The sequence below is a fragment of the Chiloscyllium punctatum genome, chromosome 36 (assembly GCF_047496795.1).
Source record: "Chiloscyllium punctatum isolate Juve2018m chromosome 36, sChiPun1.3, whole genome shotgun sequence".
Taxonomy (NCBI): domain Eukaryota; kingdom Metazoa; phylum Chordata; class Chondrichthyes; order Orectolobiformes; family Hemiscylliidae; genus Chiloscyllium; species Chiloscyllium punctatum.
The window spans coordinates 40535182-40548774 of NC_092774.1; the positions used below are offsets into that span (position 1 = coordinate 40535182).

At 45.5% G+C, this 13593-nt stretch overlaps 1 protein-coding gene across 3 annotated transcripts; it reads right to left on the reverse strand.

Moving 5' to 3' along the window:
• Positions 1 to 814: 814 nt before the first annotated feature.
• Positions 815 to 13207, reverse strand: LOC140460975 (uncharacterized). Of its 3 annotated transcripts, XM_072555733.1 has the most exons (4): positions 13078 to 13193; positions 8629 to 8707; positions 7665 to 7819; positions 815 to 5477 (listed from the first exon to the last, which is right to left on the reverse strand). In XM_072555733.1, exon 4 carries the CDS (start codon positions 5131 to 5133, stop codon positions 4237 to 4239), a length of 897 nt encoding a protein of 298 aa, XP_072411834.1. In that variant the 5' UTR covers positions 5134 to 5477; positions 7665 to 7819; positions 8629 to 8707; positions 13078 to 13193; the 3' UTR covers positions 815 to 4236. The 3 variants fall into 3 exon arrangements, with proteins under 3 accessions (XP_072411834.1, XP_072411833.1, XP_072411835.1); XM_072555732.1 differs by lacking the exon at positions 8629 to 8707 and having other exon boundaries at positions 13078 to 13207; XM_072555734.1 differs by lacking the exons at positions 7665 to 7819; positions 8629 to 8707 and having other exon boundaries at positions 13078 to 13194.
• Positions 13208 to 13593: the final 386 nt, after the last annotated feature.

Sequence of the window (13593 nt, forward strand, 5' to 3'; positions counted from 1 at the left end):
CGATAAATGGCTTGTTAACCATCCCTGGGAAGAAGGAGGCAACACAATAAGTTGTTTCTTGGGACAGGTAAGATAATGTTATTTAATAATGGTGTGACAAAAGGACAATTAATTCTGCCTGTAGAAGGAAAGCCCTGACATAGAGGGGTTAATTGCAGGGCAGGCTGTTTCAAACAGACAGCTAACCTTCAAGGACAAGAAGGTAAACTACAGACCTGAGGTCTCCAGCAATGTGAGGTGATGTTAGAGTCTTAAAAAAAAGTCACACCACAGATTTGAAATTGAGGAACCGCCACCAAAATTCAACTCCAGAATGATACAGCAGCAGCAGTACTTAGAAGAATAATACTGCATCAAACCCCTGGACATTTCCAGAGATGGGCACTGTCGGTGGAAACCCAGTTACATTCAGCCATCAACTGGGTGAAAGCCAAGTTTGGGGGGGTGAAGCTGAATGAACTTGAACTTTTATTTGTGGTTACTACATGCAATAAAGTGCAAATCATTGTTTCAGCAGTTGATTCTCTGTGTGGTTTCTGAGTCAGGAGCCAAATTAAGGTGATTCACCCACAACCACACCATGAGGCTGGGATTAATATTGACTCCATTGCATTCAAGAGAATGTCATCAATACTGTTATTAAGCGAAGGCTGAACCCACCCCCAACCCCCCCACTCACTCTCCAGGGTCTCAAACCGAAACGTCCAAAGAGTGGCACATTGCCCTTTAATCTGTAAAGTCAGTGTGATAAGTGGTGTAACCTGCTGTAGTGTTAAAAGTAAATCCCTGACACTTTAAAATCAACAATCAGCAATTTATTTAACCAACTCTCACGGTGAACAAATGAACGAAACTTCTAACAAACTGAATAAATCCTTCTTAACTACTGAGTATTCTGGAATAAATCAAGATTCTTCTGGTATGCTGTTCCAATCAATACATGTCCCACTCAGATAACACAAAATAGAATTTAATCTCTCAGATTACAACCAGGTTATGTGTCTTCCGGAATATTCTGTGCTATCTTCTGTGGGGGATGCCTCCTCTGATTCCTCTGTCAGGAATCCCCTTCTCTGTTTTTCTAAATGATGCTTTCTCTAATACACAGATGACTGAGAGCACCAATTCTTTATGATAGGATTGGTTCTGTTGTCAAAACTTTAGAATTTAAATTTAATAAGTTTTTGGTAGCCAATGGGGCTGATTTGAATTGATTGGTGAAATTGAAAACCTGTTGTCTTGTCCTGCTAACTGTACAGCCCTTTGATACAAATGTTTCAGTTCAGGTGCTTTCTGTTGTGATGATGCTGCTCCTTTAAGAAGATTATGTTGTTCTTGGTTTATTTTCAGGAGGGGTTGTAAAAGGCAGAACTTCTCATTCGTCTAGGATTAAGGATTTCGCTAATGGTTAACAGATACTGGCTAAGGCAACAATCAGGGAAAAGGGTTTGACATTTTATTTTCTAAAACACTTCTACAAAGAAGCAGTTGTCCCATTCTTTTCCCCTGGTTTGGGTTTTAGCAGGCAGTCTGTCTGAAGCTGCTGCAGGAAGAGATGTTTCCTGATTTAACAGATGTTTCTGGCTGACTCTGAAGCTTCAGGGAAAATAGTACCAGCGTATTCAGCCTCTCCCTGTAGCTCAAACCTTGCAGCCTTGGCAACATCCTTCCAAACCTTTTCTGAACCGTTTCAAGTTTCACAATGTCTTAAAACGATGTCAACTTTGCTTGACTAATGTGGGAGAATTTTCTGCATGACGCGTTCTGTCTGAAAGAACCCTCCACTGTGCTGTGACAGAGCTGCAGTGACTTTCAAAAGCCTGACAAATGCTGTTATCAGTCAAAGAGGCATTGGGAGAAGCTTCTCAATCACATCTGTAAATGGAGAAAGTGTTTTTAATAATGAGACATGAATAAAGGCTGCATTAATCTTTTGTTCTGAAGATTTACTCATACATCTCAAAACAGAGCATATGAACCCGGTCACAAGAAGTCTACGGGAATATAAGACACCAATGCCTATTTCTTGACCAGGACCGACTTTACACAGAAAACATGGACATTTTAATTGAATGGGGTGCCATTCGTTTTAGATCAGGTGAACTTAAGAGGCATAGCATTGGCTTAGAAATGAGAGATCCTTGACACACACAGCCAAAATCATCACTGCCATTATTATCAAATTAGAATTTAGGCCGGATAGGCTGGGATGTTTTTTTCCACTGGAGCAGAGGAAGTTGAGAGGCAATATTTTCAAACCATGGAGGGGTAGAGTTGGCTTAATGGTAGCTGTCTCTTCCCTTGGGGGAGGATTTCAAGACCAAGGACGTGTTTTTATGGTGAGAGGAGAAAGAAAAGATGTGGGGCAAAATATTTACAGAATGTAGTTCGCCTTGGGAACCAGCTGCCAGTGGAAGTGGTTGAAGCAGGTACGTTAACAACATTGAAAATGCGTTTCAACAAATACATGGATAGGAAAGCTTTAGAAGGATATGGGCCAAGTGCAGGGAAATGGGGTTAGTGCTGACAAATATTTTGGTCAGCATGGACCGGTTTGGGCTGAAGGGCCTGTCTCTGTGCTATAGTACTCGATGACTGGTGTTCCTGTCACTCTGACAGTGTTGAGTTTCCACATGAACCAGAAAAAAGTGAGGACTGAAAATGCTGGAGATCAGAGTTGAGAGTGTGATGCTGGAAAAGCACAGCAGGTCAGGCAGCATCCGAGGAGCAGGAGGATCGATGTTTCAGTCATAAGGACATCCAGATGAATATCTCACTAAATCATGCTGAATAAAATCTGATCTCATTCGTCAACTCTGATGCAGAGGTGCTGGGGGTGGACAGGTCAGAAGTCACACAACACCAGGTCACAATCCCAATAGATTGATTTGAACTCATGAGCTTTCGAAGCACTGTTCCTTCATCAGGTGAAGTGATGAAGGAGCAGCACTGATGAAGGAGCAATGCTCCCAAAGCTTGGGATTTCAAATAAACCTGTTGGACTGTAACCTGGGGTTGTGTGACTTCTGACTTCTTCAACTGTGCATTCATGTTGAAATTGATGGGATATTTTATCCAACTCGGAGTAGTTAAATCATATCGCTTGGAGGGGTTCATTTGAAACCTTCCCGGAGGTGAATTCAACAAGATTGAATAATTCAAAGTTACTCAATTCTAAACTTACATCAGGACCGGTAGTCATAGAGAGGTACAGCGCGGAAACAGATCCTTCAGTCCAACTCATCCATGCTGACCAGATATTCTAAATTAATCTAGTCCCATTTGCCAGCACTTGGCCCAAAACCCTCTAACCCTTTCTATTCATGTCCCCAACCAAATGTCTTTTAAATTCTGTAATTCTAACCAGCCTCCTCCACTTCCTCTGGCAGCTTATTCCATACACGCACCACACTCTGCATGAAAAGTTTTCCCTTTAGGTCCCTTTTAAATCTTTCCCCTCTCACTCTAAACCTATGCCCTCTCGTTCTAACAACATCCTGATAAATCATTTCTGATGGAGATGTCAACGTTTCGGGTAGAACCCTTCTTCAGTCCTGAGGGATAATATCTGAAATGCTGACTCCTGTTGTGCCCAGCCTCCTGTTTGTCTATTTTAGATTCCAGCATCTGCAGTTTTTTATTTTGTCTCTAACAAATAGTGGAGCAGATTCGATGGGTCAAAATATCCTGACTTCTGCTCCAATGGTCTTGTGGTCTTCGGTTTGTGCGGGTCCTGGGCTCAATGAGCAGCAGCGCCCACTGGAAGCAATGTTCACAGAATCATAGAATCCCTGCAGTGTGGAAACGGGCCCTTCTGCCCAACAAGCTCAGAGCGACCCTTTGAAGAGTAACTCACCCAGACACATTCTCCTATCCTATCACTCTGCACTTACCCCCTTACTAATGCACCACACCTACACACTCCTGAACACTATGGGACTATTTAGCTTGGCCAATTCGCCCAAATATGCGCATGTTTGGACTTTGGGAAGACACTGCAGCACGCGGAGGAAACGCACACAGACACTGGTGGCCGGGGCGGGTGGGGCAGGGGAGGAATACGTGCAAACTCCACACAGACAGTCACCCTGAGGATGAAATCTGCGTCCCTGGTGTTATGAGGCAGCAGTGCTAACCAATGAGCCACCACCATTCCCAACCCCGCACCCCCCAGTAGAAAACAAAAAAAGCCTATCAGCTCTCCCACTGCACCCACTGTCAGAAAGGGCAGGAGGTTCAGTCCTGGGGATGACCCTCAGCAGTGTTACCGGCAGAATCGGATTGTTGGGAGCACTGGTGCCTCCGCTGGTGCTTGTTCAAGCTGCAGGACATTGTGAACTTCTGCCCACATACAGGGCAGGCAAACGGCCTCTCCCCAGTGTGGACCCGCTGGTGCGTCAGTAGAGTGGAGGAGACAGCAAAGCCCTTCCCGCACTCGAGGCAGGTGAATGGCCTCTCCCCAGTGTGGACCCACCGGTGTGTCAGCAGGTGGGAGGCCTGGGTAAAGGCCTTCCCGCACTCAGAGCAGCTGAAGGGCCTTTCCCCAGTGTGGACCCGCCGGTGCTTCAGCAGGTCGGAAGAGCGTGTAAAGCACTTCCCGCAGACAGAGCAGGTGAATGGCCTCTCACCGGTGTGGACCCGCCGGTGGGCCAGCAGGTCAGAGGAATCGCTGAAGGCCTTCCCACATTTGGGGCAGGGGAAGGGCTTCTCACCGGTATGGACCCGTCGGTGAATCACGAGGTGGGAGGAGCGAGTGAACACCTTCCCACAATCGGGGCAGCGGAAGGGCCTCTCTCCTGTGTGCACCCGCTGGTGCCTCATCAGGGCAGAGGAATCATTGAAGGCCTTCTCACACTTGAGGCAGCTGAAGGGCCTCTCCCCTGTGTGAACCCGCAAGTGCCTCAGTCGGGCGGAGGAATCGCTGAAGCTCTTCCTGCACTCAGGGCAGCTGAAGGGCCTCTCCCCTGTGTGCACCCGTCGGTGCCTCAGAAGGGCAGAGCAATCACTGAAGGCCTTCCCGCACTCAGGACAGGAGAATGGCTTCTCCCTGGTGTGACTGCGCCGATGTGTCTCCAGGGCAGATGGGACACGGAAGCCTTTCCCGCAGTCGCCACACTTCCATGGTTTCTCCATGGCCGAAGCTACAGTTGCACACAAACGCGTGTATGTCCCCTCCCTGCCTTGAATTCCTCTATCCAGCTAGATAACTGATTCAGGCTCCACACTCAGTGCGTTGCTGCAACAGTAGGGTCTCTCTTCCAGTCCCACTGATGCTGAAAACGCACTGAAACAGGAACCAATTGGATCATAGTTGAAAATTGTTGCAGTTCCGATGGATTGAGTGGCTCACAAATACTGGAGAATCAGAGTCAAAAACTATGGGTCAGGCAGCATCCGAAGTGCAGGAGAGTCAATGGTTCAGGCATAAGCACTTCATGTCTTGATTTTGAAACTTCATCTTCAGATCTTCAAATACTCTGTAAAACGAGGTTACAAAAATCATCACTGTCAGTCCAGGGTAGAAATTCAGAACAAGCAATTCTACTTTCTACAGAACATTCTTTTCTTTTGTGATTCCACAAAACTGAAAGCACCATCCCACTCTCTCTCTCTCTCTCTCTCTCCCTCCCTCTGTTCTCAGTCCATTCTAATTCTCCTGAAAGTGCTGATTCAGGATCTGACAGGGACAGAAGAGCAAAACAGTCATGACTGACATCTCTCTGAATTTTGGATACCTCCACCTGAAAATTAATATCTTCCACGACATTGGGATACTGTTGAGAGTGATTTTGGGAAGCAAAAATAAAGTGTGTACATTCAGGATGAACCTGCAATTCAGCTTCTTGACAAACAACCAAACACAAAATGGTTAACGTGCCCCCACGGGGGTGGGGGAGTTTTGGAATGAGACATCAAGGCAATGATACTAGAGAGAAACTGAACAGACTGAAGTGGCAAACCAGAGTCATCTAGATATACAGTACAGACAAAGGCCCTTTGGTCCAACTGGTCTATGCTGACCAGATATCCTCACCGAATCTAGTCTCATTTGCCAGCATTTGGCCCATATCCTTCTAAACCCTTCCTATTCATATGCACATCCAGGTGCCTTTAAATATGTTAGGATTATGCCAGCATCCAGTACTTCCTCTGGCAGCTCTTTCCTTACATGCACCATCTTCTCCATGAATTGCCCCTTAGGTCCCTTTTAAATCTCCCCCACACCCCCCAAACCTATTATTCATTAGTTCTTGATATCCAGAAGTCACCTTGTTTATTTACCCTATCCATGCCTCTCGATTTTATAAACAATGGAAGTATCAACGGCTCAGGGCGGGGATGGGGGGGAAGGAAGCCGAATGTGCTGGAGCCAATGCGGAAGAAGAGGACACAAAACCTTGAAGCTGCAATGAGGAATACTGCATGTGCTGTACTTGTACCTGTTGCTTTTATTTGTTGGAATCAAGTGCATTTTAAAAATAAAAACAAACAAGATATCTATCCCTCCCCTTTCCCAATCTCCCAATGCTGTTCTGGACACAGAGTGAGAGAATTGGGAGCAGGAGTTGGCCATTTGGTCTTTTGAGCCTGCACCAGCATTGAACAGATCATAACTGGATATGAATATACCTACAGCCAGGTGGATAGACTGGGATTTCTTTCACTGGAGCAGAGGAGATTGAGAGGTGAGGTTATAGAGGATTATAAAATCATGAGGGGTACAGATGAGGTGAAAGGCAGGTGTCCTTTCCCTCGGGTGAGGCTTTCAAGATTAGGGAGTAAATTTTGAAGGTGAGAGGAGAAAGATTTTAAAAAAAGACATGAAGAGCTCCATTTTTTTCACACAGAGATTGGCTTGTGTGGATGGGTGTCCAGAGGAAGTAGTGGATGCAGGTACAGTTACAATGTTTCATAGACATTTGGATAAGCACATGAATAGGAAAAGTTCAGAGGGATATGGGCCAATCACTGGCAAATGGGACTAGTTGGGTTTGAGAACATAGTCAGCATAGACTAGTTGGACCGAAGGGTCCATTCTGTGCTGTATGACCCTGAAGCTGATCTGTACTGGTCTTAAAACCATTTTCTTGGAAATCCAAGATTGCAGTGGTTTGAGTGGTCTGCTGTGCGGGGCTCTGTGCCATACCCCCGACAAGGTGGACCTTTACCCCCTCCCCCCACCTCATTAACCATCTGTAAGAGAAAAAAAAATTGCTAATAGAAATTTACTGAACATCTGGAGCTGATATAATTGTGGTTTGACAGCGTTAGGATCAGAATGAAAGCAAATGAAGGAAAGGGGCCGACAGGGATGCAGCAGGCAGGGCACTCCCCTACTGCATTGGGGGTGCCTGGAGCCATTGCTCAAACTCCCAGGGCAGACCCTTTGGATTTAATGGGGCAGCAGTAGTTACTCTCGGAGTTTGGCAAACTCTGAGAAAAGATTGAAGCAGCAGTGGAACCACTACCTGCCATGCTGGAAAAGCATGAGCAGGAAATTCAAATGTTGGACCGAAGAGAATAGGCAGCGGAGGAGAGGACCGTGGCATCGGAGACCGTGGCGGAGGTCTCAGGAGGAAGGATCCAAACGCTGGAAGACCAGGTTCGGGTCCTTCAGGAGCAAGTGGGCGACCTGGAAAACAAAAGTAGAAGAAAAATCTTACAGCTCGTGGGTCTTCCGGAATGCAAGGAAGGTGAAGACCTCATTGGATTCCTGGGGCTGGAGTCGGAGTCGGGTCTGTTGAGTGTGGGGCGGGCCCACTGGATGGAAATGCGGTCAGGGCCGGACCCGCGCCCCCGCACGGTCCTAGTGCAACTCCTGCATTATAAAGTAAAACAGCTAGTGATTGAAACAGCAAGAAGACTGGTAAGAGATCCAGAGGCCTTAATGCACAAAGGCTCAAGAATAATGTCTTTTCAGGACTTCTCAGGAGCCTGGATTAAGAACAGAAGAACATTTGATGAAGTTAACAGAAAATTAAGGGATCTGAACATTCAATATTCCTTGAGGTACCTGGCTGTGTTGCATTTCTCTCATGGAGGGACAGTATATAATTTTGATTCAACAGAAAAGGCTTTGTGAATTCTCTGAATTAAAGGACTCAGGTCGGGGTGAAGGCGGGACATCATTACAGACAATGCTACTTTTTGCCCCTTTTTTTCTCCTCTCTCCTCTTTTTGTTGTGGTTATCGGCTTTATATGTACTGCCTTAATGTAAAACTGGAATTATTTAATAAAACGGTCAGTTAGGTCTTGTCTGGGGCCTTTTTTTCACTGCTGTCCTTTTGTTTTTGGATTGGGGGTGGCTATATCTATGGTTAAGATGTATGGAGAAGGCGTAAGGGGAGATGGGCATCCATTGTTAACTATCAGAATGTAAATAACATGCTTTTTTCAATCTGTGAATTGCCTGGCGCTTGGGGCACAGCCTCTGTGGGAAGGAGCCGGGATGGTGGCAAGGGTGGGGGAGTAGGAAGGGGGAGTTGAGGGGGGAGATCTCTACATAATTGGGGTTATTTGAGTGTTTGCTTAAGTTATATGTGGTGGTTAGATTTTTATTTATAGTAGTTTTTAATAGGAGTAGTTTTTAGACTTTATACAGTTAATGTCTTTGTCGCTCACCACACCTCAGATAAGCTTCCTCCTCTTGGATAACCACAGGCTGCCCTGGATGACCATGGCTACAGATTCGTTCAGGTGGTGCACCTGAAATGTAAAAGGGAGCCATTCCCCCATTAAAAAGATGCTGTTAAGCCTTAGAAAGGAAAGGGTGGACATCGCCCTGCTGCAAGAGACACATTGAAATGATAAGGAATATCTGAAACTGCAGCAGTGGGGGGGGTTGGGTATTCTTCTCCTCCTTTAGCTCCAAGTGTAGAGGAGTGGCTATACTGGTAAGAATGAACCTCCCTGTCCAGGTAATTGAGCAAATTAAGGATGAACATGGCTGGTCCATCATTCTTACAGCTCTAACACATGGAGAAGAGTATGGCGTCCTGAATGTATATCGTCCCCCGGTGCACCCTCTTAAATTTCTAATTGATGCAGTTGCTAAATTAATAAGTCTAGGGGTGCGCCGCATGGTCATTGGAGAAGATTTTAATCGCCTAATACATCCCGAGGTAGACAGGGTGCCAAGGGGCCAGGCAGGTACACCTGCACAACCTAAGCAGTTGGTGGACATGTGCGAGGAGTTGGGATTAGTGGATGTGTGGAGACATCTCCACCCTAATGGAAGAGACTTTACTTTCTATTCCAACCCACCCAAGTGCCACATGGGAACTGACATTTTTTAATGCCATTGGATTGCTTGAACAGAACATTGGCTTGTAAAATTGGGAATATAGTTGTCTCGGACCACGTGCCAGTGGATTTAGATGGTAAAATCAAGGGTGGTGGAATGGATGCATAGCACTGGTACATGGACCCATTCCTGTTAAGGGGTAGCAAATCCGTTGAGTACAGCAGAAGAGAGTTCAAGGCCTTCTGGGATATCAACCCAGGTACGGCCAGTAATCCAGCAATACTGTGGGAGGACTCTAAGGCATATTTATGAGGCCTGATTATTTCGTATTCAACAAATGGAAGGAGGCAGAGGGAGGAGCAACAACGGATGCTGGAGACCCGGCTGCAGATAGCTGAGAAAGCATATTATAATAGGCCTTCCCTGGTCAAACTGCAGCTCTCCGGACTGCTCTCGACTCATTGCACACACAGGTGGCAAAAAAAGGGTCTCCTTTGCTGAACAAAGATTGTTTGAATTTGAAGATAAGCCAAGTCGATATCTGGCTAGAAAGAAAAATGCTTCCCAATCTTTTATGTCTGTTAGAGAGAAGGCTGGCACAGTTACCAGTGAGTTGAAGAAGATCAATGTTAGATTTATGGAATACTTTGCACAGTTATATCGCTCAGAGGGAGACGAACACGGTGCAGCGAAGATGCAGTCCTTTTTTGAGAGCCTGCACCTCTCCAGTTTAAAGGCAAAACAGGTTTCCCTGTTGAATGGGCCTATGACGATACAGGAGGTGCAGGAAAGCAATAAAGCATCCCACGGTTGGCAAAGCACTGGGGTCAGATGGATTCCCAAGTGAATTCTCTAAGGAATTCATAAATGTGTTCGTGGAGCCGCCTCTGGGATGTATTGCTATTCATATACACAGGATTGTCTTCTGCACTCTCTTAGGAAGGCTAATATCTCCCTCATTTTAAAGAAGGGGAAAGAACCCGAAGAATGTGCTTCACACAGACCCATTTCACTGTTGAATGTAAATTTTTAAATTGTATCCAAGATGCTGGCCCTGAGGTTGGAAAATGTGTTGCGCTAAATTATGAAAGATGATTAGATGGGTTTTGTCAAGGGCTGTAGCTCCTCCAACAATATCAGGAGGGTACTGACCATAGTGCAGGTATGCCAGCAAAGATTGATCCCGGGTTCGGTGTCTCCCGAGACGCAGAAAAGGCGTTTGACCAGATAGAATGGCCGTACCTATTTCGGATCCTACAGCATTTTGGTTTGGGGGGATCCTTTGGTCGATGGGTGGTGGAGTTGCATAATGATCCTAAGGCAAACATCATCACAAACTGCACTAAGTCAGATAACTTTAATATTGGGAGAGGTAGTCGACAGGGGTGTCCTTTTTCACCATTGCTATTTACCTTGGCAATTGAGCCATTAGCTGGGGCTGTCAGGAGGGATCCTGAAATAGTGGGGCCAGGGGTGGGAATGGGCGGGAATAAGATCACCCTATAAGCTGATGACATCCACTTCTCCTTGGTCAATCCGGAGGAGTCCGTTCCTCAATTGATTCAAACAATTAATGTATCTGGAGTTTTTCGGGCTGCAGGATCAACTTTACAAAATCGGAAGCCGTGCCAGTGGGGGGTATTAATGGAGGTGCCTGATCTGAAGGATGGAATGCAGTTCCTGTTTAGACGGTTGTCAAAAGGGTTTTTGTATTTGGGAATTTTTATTACCCCTGCCTTCCACCAGCTGTATAAAGCTAACTATGTACAATTACTGGAGAGGATAAAACGGGAGGGGGGGGGGGGGGGGAGTTGGTGGTGGTAGTGGACCTTCTAGACTTGGAGATATCAAATAAGTGCTTTGTTAGCATATGTGGGTGACTGGGCACGGGGGGATTCAGGGTCAATTTGGCTTGACATTGAAGCTTTGCAGTCCCCTAGTTAATCTATTATTCATGGTTAAGATGAAATCCGTGACCGAGCAGTGTAAGAGTCCAATCATTTTAAATACGGTGAAAGCCTGGAAGATAATGAGGCAAGACAAGGGCAATTGGCTGAAGACCTCGCCATTTACCCCATTGGCTGGAGCCCAAGGATTTCAATCTTGATGTTATTTAGCCAGCTAAGTCAGAAGTTTGGATTGTCTAATAGGAACGTTTTCCGGTACTTTCAGGTAAGGGATTATATACAGAGGAAGACCACGCTCCTGGCTCAGCTTTACAGGCCACATGTGGAGAAAATAGTGCTCCGGTGTACGGGTGCTCTTTCAGTTAGTATTTTGCATCATTTACAGAAGGGACGTGCCTTAGGGTTGTGGACGGACTCTGGAATCGACCTTAGGACATGGAATCGGGAGCTAGGAGAGGATATTTCATTGGAAGTATGGGAAGATATATGGGAAAATGTAAGGAAAATTTCAATATGTAACAAAGCAGAGGTCATGCAATTGAAGATTTTACACAGGGCTCATTTGGCGCCAGAGAGGCTAGCTAAGTTTAAGAGAGGAGCGTCACCAGGGTGTCCCAAATGTAAAATTAGTATAGGCACTCTCCCACACTGTTGTAAGATCCAGAGATACTGGAGTGCTTGGTAAGAACATCCTGAGGATTGAAGTTCTTTTGGGGTTGCCAAATTTGCTCTCTCTGGGGGAACACGGGAAGAGACTGTAACATTCTTACCCACTGTGCGAGGAAGCACATTTTAATGAATTGGCCATTGGAAAAGCCCCCAGGTCTTATGGGGTGGCATATGCTGGTGATGGAGCATCTCCCCCAAGACTACCTCACAAGTATGGTGCACCACAAAACAGAACAATTTTACAAGACATGGTGGCCCTTTCTCAATTATATTGATGCAGACTTATCAGCAATATTAATTAGGGGTGTGGTACAGCCATGGGAATCAGTCTGGGCACCCGTGGGGTCCTGGGAGGGGGAGATTGGGGGAAAAGAATATTGGGAGAATGACTGGTGCTCCCAGGATTGGGAGCCTCAGTGGAGGTGTGGTGAGTGAAATAGAATAAATTAATGTGATATAATCTAATTTAAGTTAATGTGCATTCAGTTTAATTTAATTTTTATTTAATTTGATTATAGTTTAGCTTAAGCTCAGCAGATATGGTTGTTCTGGTAGGGTAGTAGGTAGTTCATTATTAATAGCATTGTGATATGACATTGTTGTATTGCCTCTATCTTTCTGGACTTTGGTTTAGTTCTTTTCTGTGTCTAGATGTTTTGTAAAGGATTTGAAAAAGTTTCCAATAAAATATTTAATAAAAAAATTCTTGCCTTCCCCCATAACTATATTTGACATTTAAAACTCAGATGAACTCAGCTTTGAATATATTCAATGACTCCTAACTGCAGGGAGACATTTCTGAACTCAATTTCTCTTGCTAACATACCATTTGCCTTGGTCATTGCTTACTGCACCTCTGTGACAACTGGCATTGACTGGAGTAGAAAGCCCGAGTAGAAGGCAGCTGAGGCACCTTTGTACATCCACACATCATTCCTGATGAAGTGCTTGTGCCCAAAATGTTGATTCTCCTGCACCTCGGATGGTGCCTGACCTGCTGTGCTTTGCCAGGACCACACTTTTCAACTCTGAGCCCAGCATCTGCAATCCTCTCTTGCTCCACATCCCAATATATCACCATTTAAACAATGCATCTCCTTTCTGCTTTTATTTCACAGGAAAGGCTACAACTGCACACTGTGTTACTGCATTTGCCACGTGTTTGCTAATTAAGACACAGACATGAACCAACTTTGCTGAAAGTCGAGTTGAACACGAGAATGGAAAAGGGGGTGAGAAAAATGTGTTGTACTCACAGATGTTGGATAGAGGAAAGAAGTTGCAGTTGGGGTAAGGCTCAATCTTCATTCAAAGAGAGAGGAGCAGCAACGGCACCAACACAAACTCATGATCCAATTTCCGCATTCAGACAATGGGGGCACGCTCCTTCCGGTCCTCCAGCACATTCCATTGGCCAATCAAAACAATATCGTGCGTCTATCCGCTGACAGAGAAGAGCATGCGCAGTATTCTGCTGACACCGAGAAGCATGCGCAGTGCTTGCTGACACCGAGAAGCATGCGCAGTATGCCAAATGGAGTTGCCGGTGTAACTGCTAAATTTTCAGTGTCCAAATGCCAGTCAGAAAAAAGAAACGCTAGAGCCACAATTTGTTTTGTTTCCCTGGGGCTCAACACTTCATTCCTTTTTCATTTTGTCTGGCTGCTCAACATTTGTATGTCTTTTCCCCAGAGTAGAGGAAGTCCAAAACTAGAGGGGCATAGGTATAAGGTGAGAGGGGAAAGGTTCAAAAGGGACCGAAGAGCGTGGTA

Bases quoted from the DNA above. Each gene is read 5' to 3' on its own strand.
- LOC140460975 (XM_072555732.1), bottom strand. From the start codon at position 5,133: ATGGAGAAACCATGGAAGTGTGGCGACTGCGGGAAAGGCTTCCGTGTC.